At 43.0% G+C, this 23,164-nt stretch overlaps 1 protein-coding gene across 1 annotated transcript in view; it reads left to right on the forward strand.

Annotated features, from left to right (window-relative positions):
• The window catches only part of LOC112256432 (WD repeat-containing protein 43), a 51,101-nt gene that overhangs the window by 6,591 nt on the left and 21,346 nt on the right, over window positions 1-23,164 (forward strand). Inside the window, exons 5-10 of the mRNA XM_024429698.2 lie at window positions 5,613-5,731; window positions 11,838-11,940; window positions 12,352-12,416; window positions 18,848-19,007; window positions 20,931-21,017; window positions 22,779-22,901. Coding sequence (XP_024285466.1) covers window positions 5,613-5,731; window positions 11,838-11,940; window positions 12,352-12,416; window positions 18,848-19,007; window positions 20,931-21,017; window positions 22,779-22,901 — 657 coding nt within the window. The remainder of the gene's footprint in view (window positions 1-5,612; window positions 5,732-11,837; window positions 11,941-12,351; window positions 12,417-18,847; window positions 19,008-20,930; window positions 21,018-22,778; window positions 22,902-23,164) is intronic.

The raw sequence follows: 23,164 nt of genomic DNA on the forward strand, positions 1-23,164 counted from the left end.
TACATTTCAATTTGCATGTGTGCCTTAATTAAGTTACATTTTCTCTACTTGGGTGCCAGGAAGAGATGATTCTGGGTCCAGACCCTGGTCTCTACACAATAAGGACCGTTTGTACAGCAGATTCTTAACAATTCACAGCAGATAGTAATGTACAAATCCTAACCCTGTTACCCATTCCATACATCTGTCATGTTGACTGAAGGGGGTGTGTCTTTGTTATAAAAGGCCATGGTATCTCTTGTCGTTGGGCTCTCAATGACTCATTTACGGGTGGTTTGTTGACAAGCTCCATTACTGCAGTAATTAAATAAAGATTGTTTTGAAATGCAAGTCTCCTTTTTGGTTACAAAGTCCATATTATGGCAAGAACACAAATAAGCAAACATAAATAAATGGCAGTCCATTACTTTAAGACCTGGACAAATAAATGCTTCACAGAGTTCAAGTAACAGACATCTCAGCATCAACTGTTCAGAGGAGACTGTGAATCAGGCCTTCACGGTCAAATTACTGCAAAGAAACCATTAAAGGACACCAATAAGACGATTTGTTTGGGCCAAGAAACACGAGCAATGGATATTAGACAGGTGGAGAAATGTAAAATTTTGTTTGGTTCCAACCGCTGTCTTTGTGAGACTCTAGGTGAAAAGATGATCTCCGTATATGTGGTTTCCACCGTGAAGCATGGAGCAGGTGGTGTGGGGGTGCTTTGCTGGTGACAGTCAGTGATTTATTTAGAATTCAAGTCATGGTTAACCAGCATGGCAACCACAGCATTCTACAGCGATACGCCATCCTATCATTTGTTTTTCAACAGGACAATGACCTAACACCTCCATGCTGTGTAAGGGCTATTTGACCAAGAAGGAGAGTGATGGAGTTGCTGCATCAGATGACCTGGCCTCCACAATCACCCGAACTCAACCCAATTGAAACAGTTTGGGATAAGTTGGACCGCGGAGTGAATAAAAAACAGCCAACAAGTGCTTAGCGTGTTTGCACTCCTGTTGGCACTCCTTCAAGACTGTTGGAAATGCATTCCAGGTGACGACCTCATGAAGCTGGTTGAGAGTGCCAAGAGTGAGCAAAGCTGTCATCAAGGCAAAGGGTGGCTACTAAGAATCATCTCAAACATAAAATATATATTTTGATTTAACGCCATTTTTTTTGGTTACTACATGATTCTATGTGTTCAGTTTTGATGTCTTCACTATTATTCCACAATGTAGAAAATAGTAAAAATGAGTACTTGTCAACTTTGACTGGTACTGTATGTAAAAACAAATTGCGGTGCAGTGGCAAATATACCCTGCTCAAAAAAATAAAGGGAACACTAAAATAGCACATCCTAGATCTGAATGAGTGAAATGTTATTAAATACTTTTTTCTTTACATAGTTGAATGTGCTGGCAACAAAATCACACAAAAATGATCAGTGGAAATCAAATTGTTCAACCTCCCTACAACGCCTGGGCATGCTCCTGATGAGGTGGTGGATGGTCTCCTGAGGGATCTCCCAGACCTGGACTAAAGCATCCGCCAACTCCTGGACAGTCTGTGGTGCAACGTTGGTGGATGGAGCGAGACATGATGTCCCAGATGTGCTCAATTGGATTCAGGTCTGGGGAACGGGCGGGCCAGTCCATAGCATCAATGCCTTCCTCTTGCAGGAACTGCTGACACACTCCAGCCACATGAGGCCTAGCATTGTCTTGCATTAGGAGGAACCCAGGGCCAACCGCACCAGCATATGGTCTCACAAGGGGTCTGAGGATCTCATCTCGGTACCTAATGGCAGTCAGGCTACCTCTGGCGAGCACATGGAGGGCTGTGCGGCCCCCCAAAGAAATGCCACACCATGACTGACCCACCACCAAACTGGCCATGCTGGAGGATGTTGCAGGCAGCAGAACGTTCTCCACGGCGTATCCAGACTCTGTCACGTGCTCAGTGTGAACCTGCTTTCATCTGTGAAGAGCACAGGGCGCCAGTGGCGAATTTGCCAATCTTGGTGTTCTCTGGCAAATGCCAAACGTCCTGCACGGTGTTGGGCTGTAAGCACAACCCCCACCTGTGGACGTCGGGCCCTCATACCACCCTCATGGAGTCTGTTTCTGACCGTTTGAGCAGACACATGCACATTTGTGGCCTGCTGGAGGTCATTTTGCAGGGCTCTGGCAGTGCTCTTCCTGCTCCTCCTTGCACAAAGGCGGAGGTAGCGGTCCTGCTGCTGGGTTGTTGCCCTCCTACGGCCTCCTCCACGTCTCCTGATGTACTGGCCTGTCTCCTGGTAGCGCCTCCATGCTCTGGACACTATGCTGACAGACACGGCAAACCTTCTTGCCATAGCTCGCATTGATGTGCCATCCTGGATGAGCTGCACTACCTGAGCCACTTGTGTGGGTTGTAGACTCCGTCTCATGCTACCACTAGAGTGAAAGCACCGCCAGCATTCAAAACTGACCAAAACATCAGCCAGGAAGCATAGGAACTGAGAAGTGGTCTGCGGTACCACCTGCAGAACCACTCCTTTTATTGGGGGTGTCTTGCTAATTGCCTATAATTTCCACCTGTTGTCTATTCCATTTGCACAACGGCATGTGACATTTATTGTCAATCAGTGTTGCTTCCTAAGTGGACAGTTTGATTTCACAGAAGTGTGATTGACTTGGAGTTACATTGTGTTGTTTAAGTGTTCCCTTTATTTTTTTGAGCAGTGTATAAAATAAAAGTGGAGTAAACAATTGCTTATGCCATGGGAATGGCAACAATGTGTTGTCTTGTTTTGGAGTGCTCCTGTCCATCTAGAGTAAGGATCTGATACTATTTCTGATTTAACTCACATCACCAAAGAGCTGTTGAGCTTTAAATTAATAAAGTTTTTATTTTATTTTTTACATCCATTTGAGAATGACACAATAGTTCCTCAACGTAGCCTATTTAATATTTTCCAGCTCTCTCCCTTCTGATAACCACTCAATGTGAAAGAGGGAAAAAATATCATACTCTGATCTGGTGGAAATGTCAAAATAGGCTTACTTGATTACTTATCCCTTGTGCAAATACAATGTTTCAAGTTCCTTGCAGACAGGCCTTGTGTAGGATATTTATGTCTGGATTTTTTTTTTTTACTTGCAGACTGGTGTTATTTGTTGACTTTTATGTAGGCTATTTTTACATATTGGCAATAATTCAATATATATTTTTAACTATCATTTTGATTTAGAATTGATTAACCATATGAAATTGATTTTTGAGATTACATTTTTTTTTTTTTGTTCCTCGTGCTGGCACACAGATCAGTATAAATGGTAAGATATCTTAGCATTCCGAATGGACATGGTTGCGAACTGCTGCTATAACCAATTACCGGCAACTTCAGGAGCTTAATGGCAGTATGCTAAGACCAGCAGCGGGAGGAGGTTTGGGTCGGGAGCACGTTGTTTTTCTTCTGGTTAGGTTATATTGATCTCAGGCTCCTTTTTGATTAATTTGTCACTTTGAATTGCAGTGCTTAAAGCATCATACAACCTCAGTAGCCTACCGTAATTTCCGGACTATAAGCCGCTACTTTTGTCCCACGCTTTGAACCCTGCGGTTTATACAATGATGCGGATTTACAATTTATGGATTTTTCCCGCTTTCACAAGATTCATGCCGCCAAAAAACTGAGCACCGTCACATAATGTGACGTAAATCGAGCGCGCTCAAACTTCCCGTCATTCTGATTACGGTAGTCATTTTGTCACCCTCACCATGGCAAAGACACGGAGAAATGCATATGATGCAGCTTTCAAGTTGAAGGCGATCGATCTGGCTGTTGGAAAAGGAAATAGAGCTGTTGCACGGGAGCTTTGCCTTTTATGAGTCGACGATAAGATGTTGGAAACAGCTGCGTGAGGAACTGACTCAGTGCAAAAAGACAACAAAAGCTTTCAGAGGGAAGAAAAGCAGATGGCCCAAACTAGAAAATGAGCTTGAAGACTGGGTCAACACACAGAGAGCAGACGGCCAAGGTGTTTCAACTGTGCAGATCCGATTGAAAGCCAAAACAATCGCCACCGCAATGAAGTTTGAGGATTTTAGAGGTGGACCATCGTGGTGTCTCAGATTTATGAGACGTACAGGCCTGTCCAACAGGGTACGGACGAGTCTGTGTCAGCAGCTCCCTCCCGACTATGAGGAAAAAGTTTCAAACTTCCGCAAATTCACTGATGCAAAGATAGAGGAGCATTCCATCGGCCCGCACGACATCATAAATATGGATGAGGTTCCTCTGACGTTTGACCTGCCTCTCACACGGACTGTCAACAGGAAAGGCGAATCATCCGTCACGCTGAAAACAACTGGACATGAAAAAACGCACTTCACCGGTGTTCTGAGCTGCACGGCATCGGGAGAAAAGCTTCCACCGATGTTGATTTTTAAACGCATGACAATGCCAAAAGAGAAATTCCTGAGAGGAATTGTTATGAAAGTCAACAAGAAAGGATGGATGACGGAAGGCCTAAGGCATGAATGGCATACGGAGTGTTACGGCAAGCGACCGGGAGGATTCTTTCACAAGAACAAGGCATTGCTCGTGTTGGACAGCATGAGGGCCCACATAACAGATTCTGTGAAAGAAGCCATTAAGAGGACAAACTCAATTCCAGCTGGGATTCCTGGGGGCACAACAAAGTATTTGCAGCCACTCGACATCCAGTGTAAATCGTGCATTTAAGGTGGCGTTCAGTGGGAGGCTTGGATGACAAGTGGGGAGAAATCCTTCACTAAAACGGGCCCGCATGCGAAGAGCCACTTATGGTCAAGTCTGCCAGTGGGTCCTGACAGCGTGGAGCATTGTCAAAAAATCCACTATCATCAACGGGCTTCGAAAGGCTGGACTGCTGCGTGTTGTTGAGGGCAGTTCAGCGGGGAATTTGCCTCCGGATGAATGTGACGAGAGCGACAATGAAAACGATCCAACATCGGATGAAGCAATTCAACTCCGACACCGAAGGAGATGACTTCAGTGGTTTCAGTGCACAGGAGGAGGAAGATAGTGACCAATGACTTTCTTGGTAGGCTCCTGTTTAATTTGTTAAAAGCCGTATTTCATTTAAAGGCTGTGTAAAGTTAATTTGTTTCTATGTACCGGTAGGCACCTGCGGCTTATAGACGTGCAGCTTATTTATGTACAAAATACATATATTTTTTTTAATCAGTTGGTGCGGTTTATATTCAGGTGCGCTTAATAGTCCAGAAATTACGGTACATAGAGTTGGTTTTATTCAAACAGGTTGTCTATACTTGGAAAAATACATGTTTTAAAATTTCAACCAACTGATTGGCCGAAAGAACTGAAGAGTCTTGGTTGACAAATTGTGGGAGTGTTATCACCCTAGTACTGTTCCAGCAGTGTCAGATTTGGGTCGTGTTCAGTAGGTAACAAAACAGAAATGCAGAGGTAGTACCTGGACTTGTCCGATAAGAAAGCCTCTTCGTTTGCAGAACATTTTCTGTTGTGTCTTAATGAACACGTTCCAGAACAGTGATTACCTCAAGGAGGAGGAAATTATTCAAACGCCCCCCTGTCTTTAAGATGTCTAACTCCCACTTGTTTTCATCAGAAGTTCACAGGTCACTCCACAGCCGTGACGAACCTGCGCTTCGCCACCACGCGTCCCCCGGACAGCAATGGCCTCTACTTCCTGTCCGGGGCGGCCCACGACAGACTCATCAGCGTGTGGTGAGAACGGACCGCCATAATGCTTTCCTCAGTAGATCCATTATGCACTGGGGTTGTTTTATTGTGTTGCATGTGATTTGAAGTGACTTGTTTGAAGGAGCTCCTTTGTAAATGAGACCTGTCATTTGTCTCGACAGCCTGATTCTTTAAAGAATAGGGCTGTCAAATGATCTAAAAATAATTTGTCACAAATAATTGCTTGACTTTCTGTGTTTAATCGATATTAATCGCTATGAATCTGCTCAAATTTGTCCGAAAAGATTTGAAAAGCAGTGCATTGGGTTACAGGCATGCTTTGTAAGGGACATCATCTGTATCAAAGTTCTCCCAATGTTTAAGTCTGCAGGTCCTTAACCTGTTAAGCTTCCCCCCTACTTTTTCTGAAATTCTGTTAAAAATCGCGCAACATTTTGGCGTCCTGCTACTCAGGCCAGGAATATAGTATATGCATATGATTAGTATGTGTGGATAGAAAACACTCAGACGTTTCCAAAACTGTTTAAATCACGGCTGTGACTATAACAGAACGTCTGTTTCATCGAAAAGCGCAGGAAAATCTGATCACTGGAGATGGAAAAAGTATCCATGCGCCACTCCCATGAATTGTTAAAGGTGAACCGTAATATATTTGGCCAAGCTTGCAGTACCTACAGCTACCACAGGATCTATAGAGTCTCCTCATTTGAATCTGAATTGATTCTTGGTAGATCCGCCCAAAGGGAACCGATTCTCTCCGACCACCGACCCGAGGCATTGTCTGCCTTTTTCTCCGGACATTTTTTCCACACGGCAGGCTCATCGCCTCCTGATGATTTTTATAGCTTATTAACGTGTAGTTATACCTAAAGTTGCATTAGAAAGGTATTTCAAGTGTTTTGTAAAAGTTTATCGTCGAATTTTTAACTTTTAAAAATGACGTTACGTTATGAAACGCTCTTTTTCCGTTTTCCACACAAAGATCGATATCTAGGCTATATATGGACCGATTTAATCCAAAAAAAGACCCAGTATTGATTATGGGACATCAAGGTGTGCAAAGAAAGAAGATGGTCAAAGGTAATTAATGTTTTATATTTTATTGTGCGGTTTGTGTAGCGCCGACTATGCTAATTCTTTTGTTTACATGCCCTACGGGTCTTTTGGGGTGTTGCATGCTATCAGATAATAGCTTCTCATGCTTTCGCCGAAAAGCATTTTAAAAATCTGAAACGGTGGCTAGATTCACAATGACTGTAGCTTTATTTTAATACCAAACATGTGTATTTTAATGAACGTTTGCGTTTTAACTAATACCATTAGCATATAGCGTCGCGCATGTGCATTTCTAGAGCTCTAGGTGAGACGTCTGCGTCTCAAGTAAGCTCAAGAGGTTAAAGTCTTTCTTAAACTCTGATTTAGAGGCCTTAAGTCTTACATTTCACTTTCAAAGGTATTTAAACATGTGGCAGAGATAATTAGTGCTTCCATTATATTGTGCCTCATCTTAATTGTTGCTCCTGCGGCAAAAAAAATCTAAAAAATTTAACATAAAGTAATACTTGAGGCGCACTATGAAGATGTTAGAGCTATCGACATGTGCGCCTCTGTTTACGTCAAGTGTGCCGGTGTGAGTCAGGCTGTTGCCAGAGGAGAGAACAAGGTGGCCTATACAGTTTGATAGACAACACTAACTACAGCTGGGTTGATAAAGTGAAAATGACCTACAAAGACATTTCCCTCTTTCGGAAGCAATTTTGCTTATGTCAGTGATTAGGCTTCACAACGTTCCTGTAGATTTTTGGCTTTTAAAACCATTTTTTGGTCTACATTAATGTGCATTAACCTGTTTCCTGCAATGACAATATCTGCCCTGTCCCTGTTGCTCTGCTGGCTCTCACTCTTGCTACCCTTTTCACCCATGACTGCACCCCTGCCCAGTTATCTGAAATCTATGGATTGGATTACTTCAATTGACTGATTGTACTGTAACTCACAACAATTTTACCAAGTGTTGTATTTATATTTTTGTTCAGTATAATTGTTGGGAAGACCGTTATTAAAACAAGTACTGTTAACCTGTCTGGGAACGGAGTTCTCGCCAACAGCCAATGAAATTGCAGGGCGCCGAATACAAATCAACAGACATCTCATAAATCAAATTTCTTAAACATAAAAGTATTAGGCACCATTGAAGATAACATTCTCGTTAATCCAGCCACAGTGTCTGATTTCAAATAGGCTTTACAGCGAAAGCACCACAAACAATTATGCTAGGTCACCACCAACTCACAGAAAAACACAGCCTTTTTTTCCAGCTAAAGAGAGGAGTCACAAAAAGCACAAATAGAGATGAAAATTGACCACTAACCTTTGATCTTCATCAGATGACACTCATAGGACTTCATGTTACACAATACATGTATGTTTTGTTCGATAAAGTGCAAATTTCTATCAAATTCAAATTTTACATTGGTGTGTTATGTTCAGTAGTTCCAAAACATGCAGTGATTTTGCAGAGAACCACATCAATTTACAGACATACTCATAATAAACATTGATAAAAGATACAAATGTTATTCCCAGAATTAAAGAGACTTCTCCTTAATGCAACCGCTGTGTCGGATTTTAAAAAAAGTCAGAAATAGCATTATAAATATTCACTTACCTTTGATCTTCATCAGAAAGCACTCCCAGGAATCCCAGTTCCACAAATGTTTGATTTGTTCGATAATGTCCATTTATGTCCAAATAGCTACTTTTGTTAGGGCGCCTGGTAAACAAATCCAAATGCGCGTGCAAGTCCAGTGGAAAGGTCGGACGAAAAGTCCAAAGAGTTATTACTGGTCGTAGAAACATATCAAACAAAGTATAGAATCAATCTTTAGGATGTTTTTATCATAAATCTTCAATGTCCCAACCGGAGAATTCCTTTTGTCTGTAGAAAAGCAATGGAACACGAGGTAACTTTCACATTACCACGCATCACGAGCTCGTGGCTGCTGGCAGACCTCTGACTCATTCCCCCCTCATTCAGCCCCCCTTCACAGTAGAAGCCTGAAACAACGTTCTAAAGACTGTTGCCATCTAGTGGGAGCCGTAGGCTGTGCAAGATGACCAATCTCCCACTGTATCTTCAAGCCAGGTTTTTGCCTGCCATACAAGTTCTGTTATACTCACAGACATCATTCAAACAGTTTTAGAAACTTCAGAGTGTTTTCTATCCAATACTACTTGTAATATGAATATATTAGCATCTGGGACTGAGGAGCAGGCCATTTACTCTGAGCACGCTTTTCATCCAAAAGTGAAAATGCTGCCCCAATCCCAATGAAGTTAGTCAGCTTTGAGTATAGAGACAGTGATACCACTAAAGAATATATATTTGAGATGAAGCGCTAGCGGAACTGAGCCGTGCACGGCATTTACGGTGAATCTAGTAGCCTTTTCGGTGTATTCGGAAGTATTCAGACCCTTCGACTTTTTCCACATTTTGTTACGTTACAGCCTTTTTCTAAAAACAATTACATCGTCTTCCCCCTCATCAATCTACACACACTTACCTTATAATGACAAAGCAAAACATGTTTTTAGAAATGTTTTCAAATTGATTAAAAAATAATCATCTACATAAGTATTCAGGCACTTCACTCAGTACTTTGTTGAAGCACCTTTGGCAGAGATTACAGTCTCGTGCCTTCTTGGGTATGACGTTACAAGCTTGGCACACCTGTATTTGGGGAGTTTCTCCCATTCTTCTCTGCAGATCCTTGCAAGCTCTTTCAGGTTGGATGGGGCGTGGCGCTTTGCAGCTGTTTTCAGGCCTCTCCAGAGATGGTCGATCGGGTTTGTGTCTGGTCTCTGGCTGGGCCACTCAAGGACATTCAGAGACTTGTCCCAAAGCCACTCCTGCGTTGTCCTGGCTGTGTGCTTCGGGTTGTTGTCCTGTTTGAAGGTGAACCTTCACCCCAGTGGCCATCGGGTTCTTTGTCATCTCCCTGACCAAGGCCCTTCTCCCCCTATTGCTCAGTGGCCGGGCGGCCTACCTCTAGGAAGAGTCAAACTTCTTCCATTTGAAGAATGATTGTGGCCAATGTGTTCTTGGTGACCTTCGATGCTGCAGAAATGTTTTGGTACCCTTCCCCAGATCTGTGTCTTGACACAATCCTGTCCAATCAATTGAATTTACCACATGTGGACTCCAATTAAGTTGTTGAAACATCTCAAGGATGTTTAATGGAAAGGATGAGCTCAATTTAAAGTGTCATTGCAAAGGGTGTGAATACTTATGTTGATAAGGTATTTCGGTTATTTTTTTTAGCTTAAACTGGTATTCACTTTGTTATTATGGATTATTGTGTGTAGATTGAGGGTCAAAAAACAATTGGATCCATATTATAATAAGGCTGTAATGTAACAATGTGGAAAAGACAAGGGGTCTGAATTCTTTCCAAATGCACTGTATAGGCCTGCAAATTTAGTTTTTCTTTGTAGGACATTAGATGTATCTTTGATCTGTTGCATGGCTACCTAGCAATATCATATTTGGTTTGCAATCTAAGAATGTGTTGAGTTCCGACCCTTGGGTGGTAAATGGTGTGGCATAGGCAAATCTACACACAAATGCAGAGCAAAAAATATATTTATGTTTTTTATGTTGCATGTCAAAATATCCATCACGCATTCCCTTAACATATTTGACGAAATGGCTAACTTCATGTCTTACTTGGCACTGGAAAATGACAGTAGAGCCCTCCTGCTTAGCTACCTTGCTTTTGAAGTATAGCTATTTGATACCTGATTCGCTGAATGAAAGGATTTAAAAAATATATATATTTTCATTTTTTTTAACTATGTTTGTAGGCACATGGTATTGTAATACTTCCAAGAGTTACTGTGTGTGTAGGTTTTTTATTTTATTTATTTTTTAGACCCACTCTTAGGACATTGTTAAGGTTACACTGGTGTGTTTGAGGAATTTTGGTTCAAAAGTCTGCTCAAATGATTTTTTTTATATATAACTGTTATTTAACTAGACAAGTCAGTTAAGAATACGTTTTTTTTTTTTACAAAGATGGGCTACACGGGCCAAACCTGGACGACGATGGGCTAATTGTGCCGCCCTATGGGGTGCCCAATCACGGCTGGTTGTAATACAGCCTGGATTCAAACCAGGGTGTTTGTAGTGAAGCCTCTATCACTGAGATGCATTGCCTTAGACTCTTAGACAGCGGCCTAGCTCTCCAGATAGCCAGTTGCCCATATATTTGATACACTGAGTGTACAAAACATTAAGAACACCTTCCTAATATTGAGTTCACCCCACCTTTGCCCTCAATTTGTTGGGGCATGGACTCTACAAGGTGTCAAGTGTTCCACATGGACGGTGGCCCATGTTGAATCCAATGCTTCCCACAGTTGTCAAGTTGGCGGGATGTCCTTTGGGTGGTAGACTATTCTTGATACACACGAGAAACGGTTGGGTGACAAACCCAGCAGTGTTGCAGGTCTTAAATCAACCCGGTGTGCCTGGCACCTACAACTGCTCAAAGGTGCTTAACTTTTGTCTTGCCCGTTCGCCCTCTGAATGGCACCCATATCTGAAATTATCTCAAGGCTTTAAAATCCTTTAACCTGTCTCCTCCCCTTAATCTACACTGATTTTGAAGTGTATTTAACAAGTGACAAGTATGGTGTCTTGCATCTGGATTAACCTGGTCAGTCTGTCATTGAAAGAGCAGGTTTTCATAATGTTCTGTACATTAAGTGCAGTATATATTACTATGGAATTTTTTACTATGGAAAATACTTTTTAGATCTGCATTTCTTTCCTTTTCTGTTTGAGCAACGCGACCCCTGCAAGGATAGGCAGTGACATTTGATATTTTTATTAAACCGTTGTGAATTTGAGTGCACCCCATAAAGGTACCAATTAAAAAGGTGAATATTTTCTTCCCTATTGTTATTAACGTTAACTTTTACATCCCTAATTAACAAATGTTTTTGTCTTGGTCACTTGCTGCCAAGAACTCAAGGTTAAGTTTACAATTGAAAAAAGCAAAGCCAAATGGCTCGTCTTTGGGCTGGTGTGTGTGTGCTTCATCTTCATGTCTGTCTATCCACCCCTCAGGCAAGTCCAGAAGGACAGCAATGACAAGAACTCGGTGGTGTCCTTCACCCTGACGGACGACCCCCAGCACATTGACCTCTTCACTTCCAACAGCAAGGAAGAGGTGAGTCGACCGTGCCTCACTGGAGTTAGGGTAGGGATCCGTTTTACCTAACAAGTTTCAGTTTACCAAACGTCCCCCAGTGAAGGACCCAGGAGCACTGGCTGTGGAAGTTAATCTATATCACTCGCTCACTCTCCACCCTGCTCTCTCAATCGTCATCGTCTACTCCCTTCTTACCACACTGTGCCCTGACCTAATGGCCGTGAGATTGAGATCTGAGGGGATGGAGCGTATCCTCTAAAATAATAAAGGGGCTGTTGACCGAAATTGATTCACTGATAAGTGCCTACCTTGGTTCAAGACATTCCTTAGAAACTGTGGGTGTGCGTTTGGGGTCTAAGGCAAGGTTGTGGTGGGTGATTTGGGACTGGACATCTGACACATGCCTAATGCTATTTCTCCTTCTCCTAGGCGGTGAGGCTGGCGGTTGTGTGTAAGGATGGGCAGCTTCATCTCTTTGAGCACTTTCTGAACGGGTTAGTCTCTAAAACCTTGTCCCTTCCTGTCACTGTGCAAGGCGGACTCTTCTTATTCCTCTAGCACAACAAGGATCATATCCTCATTAATTTACAGCCATTTAGCAGTCAATACCAACACACCTTTCCCCTGTCACTGGGCAAGGCGGAGTACTTTAATGGCACTGAGTCTTATACATTATCTGGCAGGGAAAGAAAGAACGTTCAAAGAGGGAAAGGCTGGTTCCTGCTATGGGCACAGACTCATAGTGGTATGACAATTGCCAATTTCAGGAAAGAAGTGATGTTCATAGTAGGGTAAAGAAAATCCTTTGGCATCAAGTGACCATAAAATTGTTACATCGTAGTTAGACAGCGTAATTGGTGTAGTAGTTAGATTGTTATATACTACTGACAGCTGACATTTTATTTACTCTACTTAGTGCTGGTACACATTATTACATGGTAAACCAGTGTTTTCCACAAACGCATGGAGTAGCCAGCCAAATAGAAAAAGTAGCCAGCCAGATTCCCAAAATGTTTGCCGAACAAGCTTTATTTTGGTGGCCTCTGGTACATTCTATTGCTAGATTGGTATTTTCAACTAGCAACCAGGGTTTAGCAACCAGGGTTTGAAATTAACACCCTAATTAACACCCTAATTAACACCCTACAAATGTGGGTAGGTTTTGTAATTGGAGGCTAAGAATGTATATTTCACCAGCCACGTTGGCAGGTGGTTAAACAGAGCAAATGTCCAAATCTCACATGGTGAATTTGGTTGAATTGACAAAGACTATAAGTGTGACATTATCTTGTTTCCTGGCCAGTTACATAGTTCTGTTCACATGCTAGGTTGCTTTTCAATGTTTGAGTTTGCAACTGTCTGCTGCTGAGACGACATTGCAATCTGAGATGGTTTTTTTAATCAGACAAGCGTGTGCCCATATTATGACAGTAACGGCCTGTCCCTTAAAGGTCCCGCTGAACATATTTTCCTCAGCCCTCCTAGTGGCCAGTGGGTTTATGTAGGTATACTAAAATCAGTTTGGGCTCATTTCTACCAGCATGTCACCTGTTCAACAAGAGGCAAAACAACTCAAGATCACCTTTACTCTACACAAAGCTTTGCCTTGCCCTCCATTTATCAAATCTGACAATAATGCTATCTTCCTGATTCCTGAACCGGCAAAGCATCAATACAGGACTAAGATCGAATCCAACTACACCGGCTCTGACCCTCGTCGGATGTGGCAAGGCTTACAAACTATCAGTGATGACAAAGGGAAATCCAGGCGAGAGCTGTCCAGTAATTCGAGCCTAAAAGATTAACTAAATGCCTTCTATGCTAGCTTTGAAGCAAGCAACACTGAACCATACGTGAGAGCACCAGCTGTTCCGGACGACTGAGATCATGCTCTCCTTAGCGGACGTGAGTAAGACCTTTTTAAACAGGTTAACCTGTTGCGACGAGCAATCCCGTATCCGGGAGTGTAATTATAGCCTCAAGCTCATTACCATAACGCAACGTTAACTATTCATGAAAATCGCAAATGAAATGAAATAAATATATTGGCTCACAAGCTTAGCCTTTTGTTAACAACACTGTCATCTCAGATTTTCAAAAAATGCTTTTCAACCATAACTACACAAGCATTTGTGTAAGAGTATTGATAGCTAGCATAGCATTAAGCCTAGCATTCAGCAGGCAACATTTTCACAAAAACAAGAAAAGCATTCGAATAAAATCATTTACCTTTGAAGAACTTTGGATGTTTTCAATGAGGAGACTCAGTTAGATAGCAAATGTTCAGTTTTTCCCAAAATATTATTTGTGTAGGAGAAATCGCTCCGTTTTGTTCATCACGTTTGGCTAAGAAAACCCCCCGAAAATTCAGTCATTACAACGGCAAACTTTTTTCCAAATTAACTCCATAATATCGACAGAAACATGGCAAACGTTGTTTAGAATTAATCCTCAAGGTGTTTTTCACATATCTATTCGATGATAAATCACTCGTGGCAGTTTGGTTTCTCCTCTGAACAAAATGGAAAAATGCACGTACCTGGAGATTACGCAATAGTTTCGACGGAGGACACCGAGCGGACACCTGGTAAATGTAGTCTCTTATGGTCAATTTTCCAATGATATGCCTACAAATACGTCACAATGCTGCAGACACCTTGGGGAAACGACAAAGTGTAGGCTCATTCCTTGCGCATTCACAGCCATATAAGGAGACATTGGAACACAGCACATTCAAAATCTGGCTCACTTCCTGTATGAAATTTCATCTTGGTTTCGTCTGTAGCATTAGTTCTGTGGCACTCACAGACAATATCTTTGCAGTTTTGGAAACGTCAGAGTGTTTTCTTTCCAAAGCTGTCAATTATATGCATAGTCGAGCATCTTTTCGTGACAAAATATCTTGTTTAAAACGGGAACGTTTTTTCATCCAAAAATGAAATACTGCCCCCAGAGGTTCAAGAGGTTAACATTCACAAGGCTGCAGGGCCAGACGGATTACCAGGACACTTACTTTGCAAATGCGCTAGCAAGTGGCTTCACTGACATTTTCAACCTTCTCGCTGTCCGTGTCTAATACCAGCATGTTTTAAGCAGACCACCATAGTAGTGTCTGTGCCCAAGAAAGACAGTACTTTTGCCAAGGTAACCTATTGCACCGTGCACTCACATCTGTAGCCATGAAATGCCTCAAGGCTTGTCATGGCTCACACCATCATCCTAGAAACCCTGGACCCACTTCAATTAGTATACTGCTCAAACAGATCTACAGATGCAATCTCTATTGCACTCCACGCTGCCCTTACCCACCTGGACAAAAGGAAAACTGTGAATGCTCATCATTGACTACAGCTCAGCATTCAACTCCAATGTGCCCTCCAAGCTCATCACTAAGGTGCATGGTACTGAATCCCTCTCTCTACAATTGGATCCTGTACTTCCTGATGGGCTGCCACTAGGTATTGAGGGTCAGTGTGGCGGATGTGTTACCTACCCTCAACACCTGGCGGCAGCCCATCAGGAAGTACAGGATCCAATTGTAGAGGGAGGGATGAGGCCCCTCGGGTGCATGCGTAATCTCCTCCTGCACTCCGTTCACCTACTACGACTGAGTGGCTATGCACGACTCCCAACACCATGTTTGCCAATAACACGGTGGTGGTGGGCCTGAACAACGATGAGACTGCTTATAGGGAGGTTAGAGACCTGGCAGTGTTGTGACAGGACTACAACCTCTCCCTCAATATGAACAAGACAAAATATGGTTATAATGGAATACAGGAAACTGAGGGTCGAACCCACCCCCATTCACATTGACAGGGCTGTAGTGGAGCAGGTCGAGAGCTTCAAGTTCCTCGGCGTCCACGTCTAAGGCCCTATCATGGTCCAAACACACCAACATGGTTGGAATGACAACACCTCTTCCCCCTCAGGCTGAACATTTTGTCATGTTGCCTCGGATCTTCTACAGCTACACCATTGAGAGCATCTTGGCTGGCTGCATCCCCGTTTGGCATAGCAACTGCTCAGCATTCGACCACAAGGCTCTACAGAGTAGTGTACGGCTCAGTACATCACTGGGGCCAAGCTCCCTGCCATCCAGGACCTCTATACCATGTGGTGTCAGGAAGAGTCCAGCCACCCATATGGCAAATGCTACCGGAGCACGAAGTCTGGGACCAAAAAGCTCCTGAACAGCTTCTACCCCCCAAGCCATAAGGCTGCTAAATGGCTATGAGGACTGCAGTGACCCTTTTTGCACCGTCTTTTTGACTATGCCACACCCCATAATGGCAAAGCAAATACTTTGGCAGCGATTATAGCCTCAAGTCTTTTTTTGGTAGGACGCTACAAGCTTGGCACACCTGTATTTGAGGAAGTTTCTCCCATTCTTCTCTGCAGATCCTCATGCTCTGTCAGGTTGGATGGGGAGCGTTGCTGCACAGCTATTTTCAGGTCTCTCCAGAGATTGTCGATCGGGTTCATGTCCGGGCTCTGGCTGGGCCACTTTCAGTCAATTCTGACCAGTCTATCCAGTCCCTGCCACTGAGAAACATCCCCACAGCTTGATGCTGCAACCACCATGCTTCACTGTAGGGGTGGTGCCAGTTTTCTTCCAGACGTGAAGCTTGATATTCAGGCCAAAGAGTTCAATCTTGATTTCATCAGACCAGAGGATCTTGTTTCTTGATCAGTCCTTTAGTGCCTTTTACTGAAGAGTAGCTTCTGTCTGGCCACGACCATAAAGGCCTGATTGGTGGAGTTCTGCAGAGATGGTTGTCATCCTGGAATGTTCTCCCATCTCCAGAGGAACTCTGTCAATGTGACCATTGGGTTCTTGGTCACCTCCCTCACCAAGGCCCTTTTCCCATGATTGCTCAGTTTGGCCGAGTTGCCAGCTCTAAGAAGTCTTGGTGGTTCCAAAGTTCTTCCAATTTAATAATGGCGACTGTGTTGTTAGATACCATCAAAGCTGAAGGAATGTTTTGATACTCTTCCCTAGATCTGTGGCACAACACAATCCTGTCTTGGAGCTCTACGGACAATTCCTTCGACCTCATGGCTTAGTTTTTGCTCTGACTTGCACTGTCAACTGTGGGACCTTTTATATAGACAGGTGTGTGCCTTTCCAAATCATGTCCAATCAATTGAATTTACCACAGGTGGACTCCAATCAAGTTGTAGAAACATCAAGGATGATTAATGGAAACAGTAATGCACCTGAGCTCAATTTTGAATCTCATAGCAAAGGTGCTGATAACTTATTTACATAAGTATATATTTTTTAAATTTGTAATAAATTAGCAAAAAGTGTGGCACAGCTAGCACCTCGATGCAGTTTCTTAGACCACTGCGCCACTCTGGAGGCCCACGGGCACCTCATTTATATAGCCATGCTATCGTTGCGCATTGTGTAGTTATTTGTTAGATTTTGTCCACCCCCCTCTTGAGGATTGACCACAAGTTCTCAATGGGATTAAGGTCTGGGGAGTTTCCTGGCCATGGACCCAAAATATTGATGTTTTGTTCCCCGAGCCACTTAGTTATCACTTTTGGCTTATGGCAAGGTGCTCCATCATGCTGGAAAAGGCATCGTTCGTCACCAAACTGTTACTGGATGGTTGGAAGAAGTTGCTCTCGGAGGATGTGTTGGTACCATTCTTTATTCATGGCTGTGTTCTCAGGCAAAATTGTGAGTGAGCCCACCCACTTGGCTGAGAAGCAACCCTACACATGAATGGTCTCAGGGTGCTTTACTGTTGGCATGACACAGGACTGATGGTAGTGCTCACCTTGTCTTCTCCACAAGCTTTTTTCCGGATGCACCAAACAATCGGAAAGGGGATTCATCAGAGAATATGACTTTACCCCAGTCCTCAGCAGTCCAATCCCTGTACCTTTTGCAGAATAGTAGTCTGTCCCTGATGTTTTTCCTGGAGAGAAGTGGCATCTTTGCTGCCCTTCTTGACACCAGGCCATCCTCCAAATTCCTCACATCACTGTGTGGTCAGCTGCACTCAACCTGCCTGCTGCCATTCCTGAGCAAGCTCTGTACTGGTGGTGCCCAGATGCCGCAGCTGAATCAACTTTAGGAGATGGTACTGGCGATTGCTGGACTTTCTTGAGCGACCTGAAGCCTTCACAACATTTGAACCGCTCTCCTTGAAGTTCTTGATGATCTGATAAATGGTTGATTTAGGTGCAAGCTTACTGGCAGCAATATCCTTGCGTGTGAAGCCCTTTATGTGCAAAGCAATGATGATGGCATGAGTTTCCTTGCCAGTGACCATGATTGACAGAGGAAGAATAATGTTTCCAAGCACCACCCTCCCTTTGAAGCTTCCAGTCTGGTATTCAAACTTAATCAGCATGACAGAGTGATCTCCAGCCTTGTCCTCGTCAACACTCACACCTGTGTTAACGAGAGAATCACTGACATAATGTCAGCTGGTGCTTTTGTGGCAGGGCTGAAATGCAGTGGAAATGTTTTGGGGGATTCAGTTCCTTTGCATGGAAATGAGGGGCTTTGCAATTAATTGCTATTCATCTGATCACTCTTCATAACATTCTGGAGTATATGCAAATTGCCATCATACAAACTGAGGCAGCAGGTTCATTCTAGCTGGAGAGGGCTCGGCAGACTTATCTGACTAGCGAATTGCAAAGTAGCCTGCTTAATTTACGTGGAAAAGGTACCCGGTTGAACACGATTTCTGTAATTGACTGTATAGCTGGCTAGTAGGAAAACACTGGTACACTTCCGATACCTAGGTCGTGTTCAGTAGGCATGAAATGGAAGGAAAGGGGAACCTGTCCAATAAGAAACCATGTTGTTTTTCTGTTGCCCACCAGCTTGTTACGGTGTGCCCTACTTACAAGACCCTGTTAATTTGAAATGCCCTTCTCCACCTTTACTTTTATGTAGGCCTTGTAGGAAGCCGCTGTCCCCCTCCTGTACAGTCCAGATGTCTGGGCTTGAGGACATCCCCGTGCCCGTTCCTCTGTTGGCCGCGGCCCTCACTGCGGACACACGCAGCCTCCTGCTTGCCTATGGCAGCTACCTGCAGCCCGTCATGGAGAGATTGGTGAGTGGTGCACAGTTCAATTGAATAGTGTTTTCTCCAACACTCAACTGTAACCTGTCAAGTAGACGTTTACAGCTCAAGGTTGTAGTGCAGGTAGCTAATAAAGGATTGTCTTCTTTATTTATTAAGTCTAGGCTGATGATACTAGGTGAGCAATATTCCTGACTTGAATGTCGTTTGTGCCGTGGCTCGTCAATGTACTGATCTCACTTTGGTTTTTGCGTTGGTTTCAGCAGAACACTATACTTTCTACTCAGTTAGAAAATGTGAACATTCGGGGGGGGAAATTAATGCAAGAGAAAATATGGACGTAGATGAATTGCGACCACAATGATGGACTGTTCAGCAAACATGTTACCTGTGTTAATCTGTCAGTAAATCAGTCAGACACCATGCTCCCTTGCTAATGGCACATGCTGTCCTGTGCCTCACCCAGTCAAGAAATTATTTTTAGCACAGAAGATAAAATACTACATATTTTTATTGTTCGGTGCATTTGGGAAGTATTTAGGCACCTTGATACTTTTCACATTTTGTTACATTTCAACCTTATTCTAAAATGGATACAAAAAATCTCAATCTACACACATTTTAAATACCAAAAATATACCTTATTTACATAAGTATTCATACCCTCTACTATGAGACTCGAAATTGTGCTCCGATGCATCCTGATTCCATTTATCATCCTTAAGATGTTTCCACAACTTGATTGGAGTCCACCTATGGTAAATTCAATTGATTGGACATGATTTGGAAAGGCACACAGCTGTCTATAGAAGGTGCCACAGTTGACAGTGCATTTTAGAGCAAACACCAAGCCATGTCGAAGGAATTGTCATAGAGCTCCGAGACAGGATTGTGGGGGGCACAGATTTGGGGAAGGGGTACCAAAACATTTCTGCAGCATTGAAGTTCCACAAGAACACAGTGGCCTCCATTCTTAAATGGAAGAAGATTGGAACCTCCAAGACCCTTCCTGGAGCTGGCCGCCCAGCCAAACTGAGCAATCGGGGAAGACCAAGAACCCAATGGTCACAGTTCCAGAGTTCCTCTGTGGGGATGGGAGAACCTTCCAGATGGACACCCATCTCTGCAGCACTCCACCCATCAGGCCTTTATGGTAGCGTGGCCAGATGGAAGCCACTCTTCAGTAAAAGCCACATGACAGCCCACTTGGAGTTTGCCAAAGGGTATCTAAAGACAGTCAGACCATGAGAAACATCCTCTGGTCTGATAAAACCAAGATTGAACTTTTTGTCCTGAACGCCAAGCGTCACATCTGGAGGAAATCTGGCATCGTCCCTACGGTGAAGCATGGTGGTGGCAGCATGCTGCGGGGTTGTTTTTCAGTGGCAGATACTGGGAGACTTGTCAGAATTGAGGAAAGTACATAGATCCTTGATGAGAACTTGCTCCAGAAGTGTCCTTGAGTGGCCCAGCCAGAGCTGGTGCTTGAACCCGATCGAACATCTCTGGAGAGACCTGAAAATAGCTGTGCAGCAGCTCTCCCCATCCAACCTGACAGAGCTTGAGAGGATCTGCAGACAAGAATGGAAGAAACTCCCCAAATACAGATGTGCCAAGCTTGTAGCATCATACCCAAGAGGACTCGAGGCTGTAATCGTAGCCAAAGCTGCTTCAAAGTACTGAGTAAAGGGTCTGAATACTAATGTAAATGTGATTTCTGTTTAAAACATTTAATAATAATCTAAACCTGTTCACTCTCATTATGGGCTATTGTGTTGATTGAGTAAAAAAACAATATTATCCCTTTTTAGAATAAGGCTATAATTGAACTGTGGAAAAAGTAGGTATCTGAATACCTTCCGAATGTACTGTATATAGAATTTTTTTATTTTTAAACCCACATGTTTATACAGTTACTGACATTTTGTTCCTTCCCTTGTCCTCCCCATATAGGATGTGAACACAGCAGAGAGACACGTCTGCCTAACCCGCAATGTCCACAACACCCTCACCATCGCCATGGAAACTACTGTTTCCAAGGTAATGCCCTGTTGATGCCATTTCAGCCTTTTAGTCTGGTCTAAATGACATGGGCTCGTTTCTGGTATAAATGCAACATGTAAAGTGTTTGTTTCACGATAATCCAACTAAACTGCATGATCGTTACACAAGTGCATCTTGTGCTTGGGGTAATAGGCCTCTTTAACCTCTAGTGACACCCCATCCCGGATCCGGGAGCGTAATCATCGACTGACACTAATTAGCATAACGCAACGGACATAAATATTACTGGAAAATATTCCTATTCATGAAAATCACAAGTGAAATATATTGAGAGACAGCTTAGCCTTTTGTTAATCACCCTGTCATCTCAGATTTTCAAAATATGCTTTACAGCCAAAGCAAGACAGGCATTTGTGTAAGTTTATCGATAGCATAGCATTATGTCCAGCTAGCAGCAGGTAACTTGGTCACAAATCAGAAAAGCAATCAAATTAAATTGTTTACCTTTGAGCTTCGGATGTTTTCATTCACGAGACTTGCAGTTAGATAGCCAATGTTCCTTTTTTCCAAAAAGATTGTTTTTTAGGCGAAATAGCTCTGTTTGTTCTTCACGTTTGGCTGAGAAATCGACCGCAAATTTCGGTCACGACAACGCCGAAAAAATATTCAAAATTAGCTCCTTAATATCGACAGAAACACGGCAAACGTTGTTTATAATCAATCCTCAAGGTGTTTTTCACATATCTATTCGATAATATATCCACCGGGACAATTGGTTTTCAGTAGGACTGATTGGAAAAATGGCCACCTCCTGTATTTTACGCGAGAATCACTCTGAGAGCCATCAGGTGACCACTTACACAATGTAGCCGCTTACGGGTATTCTTCAACATAAATGCGAAAAACTACGTCACAATGCTGTAGACACCTTGGGGAATACGTAGAAAAAGTAATCTGGTTGATAGCCCATTAACTGCTCAATAGGGACGCATTGGAACGCAGAGCTTTCAAAACATGAGGCACTTCCGGATTGGATTTTTCTCAGGCTTTCGCCTGCAATATCAGTTCTGTTATACTCTCAGACAATATTTTTACAGTTTTGGAAACTTTAGTGTTTTCTATCATAAGCTGTCAATTATATGCATATTCTAGCATCTTGTCCTGACAAAATATCCCGTTTTACTTTGGGAACGTTATTTTACCAAAATTAAAATACTGCCCCCTAGTCACGAGGTTAAAATGTGCAGTTTTTTCACAATGCCACAGAAGTCTGAAGTTTTGAGGGAGCGTGCAATTGGCATGCTGACTGCAGGAATATCCACCAGACCTCTTTCCAGATAATTCATTGTTAATTTCTCTACCATGAGCCGCCTCCAACATCTTATTAGAGAATTTGACAGTATGTCGAACCGGCTTCACCACCGCGGACCACGTGTATGGCGTCGTGTGGGCGAGCAGTTTGCTGAGTGCCCCATTATTGCGGTAGGGTTAAGCTACAGGCAACGAACACAATTGCATTTTACCAATTGCAATTTGAGTGCACAGGGATTCCCTTGACAAATGATCACAATAGATACTGACTGATTTTCTAATCCACAACCTAGCTAAATAAACTTAACTTTTCTTTTTAGAAGGTATGACAAATATACCCAGTCATGTGAAATCCATAGATCAGTGCTTACTACATTTATTTCAAATTGACCTATTTCCTTAAATGAATTGTAAGTCAGTAAAATCTTAGATTGTTGAGTGTTGCCCTGTTTATTTTTGTTCAATATACATGCTCTTGTCTTTTAGGTGAAAACCCCAGTAGTTAACGTCAAGAGCAAAGTTATTGTCCCTGGTCTTCCCGGTCACCAAGCGCCGGTCAAAGCAGCTTTGGGATCCGAGAAGAGGAAAAAGTGCACAGACACCAAAGAGGTATGTTGACCTGCCCTTCTCAACTCTGTTGGCGCTTTTACTTTTTGAAGATTTGTCTTGGAAACCCAGAACATGAATATTGTCTAGTTGTGGCAGATTTTATTTTATTATAATTTTTTAACTAGGCTAGTCAGTTATGAACAAATTATTTTTTACTGTGACGGCCTAGGAACAGTGGATTAACTGCCTTGTTAAAGGGCAGAATGACAGACTTTTACCATGTCAGCACGGGGATTCGATCTAGCAACCTTTCGGTTACTGGC

The sequence above is a fragment of the Oncorhynchus tshawytscha genome, linkage group LG08, assembly GCF_018296145.1.
Source record: "Oncorhynchus tshawytscha isolate Ot180627B linkage group LG08, Otsh_v2.0, whole genome shotgun sequence".
NCBI lineage: Eukaryota > Metazoa > Chordata > Actinopteri > Salmoniformes > Salmonidae > Oncorhynchus > Oncorhynchus tshawytscha.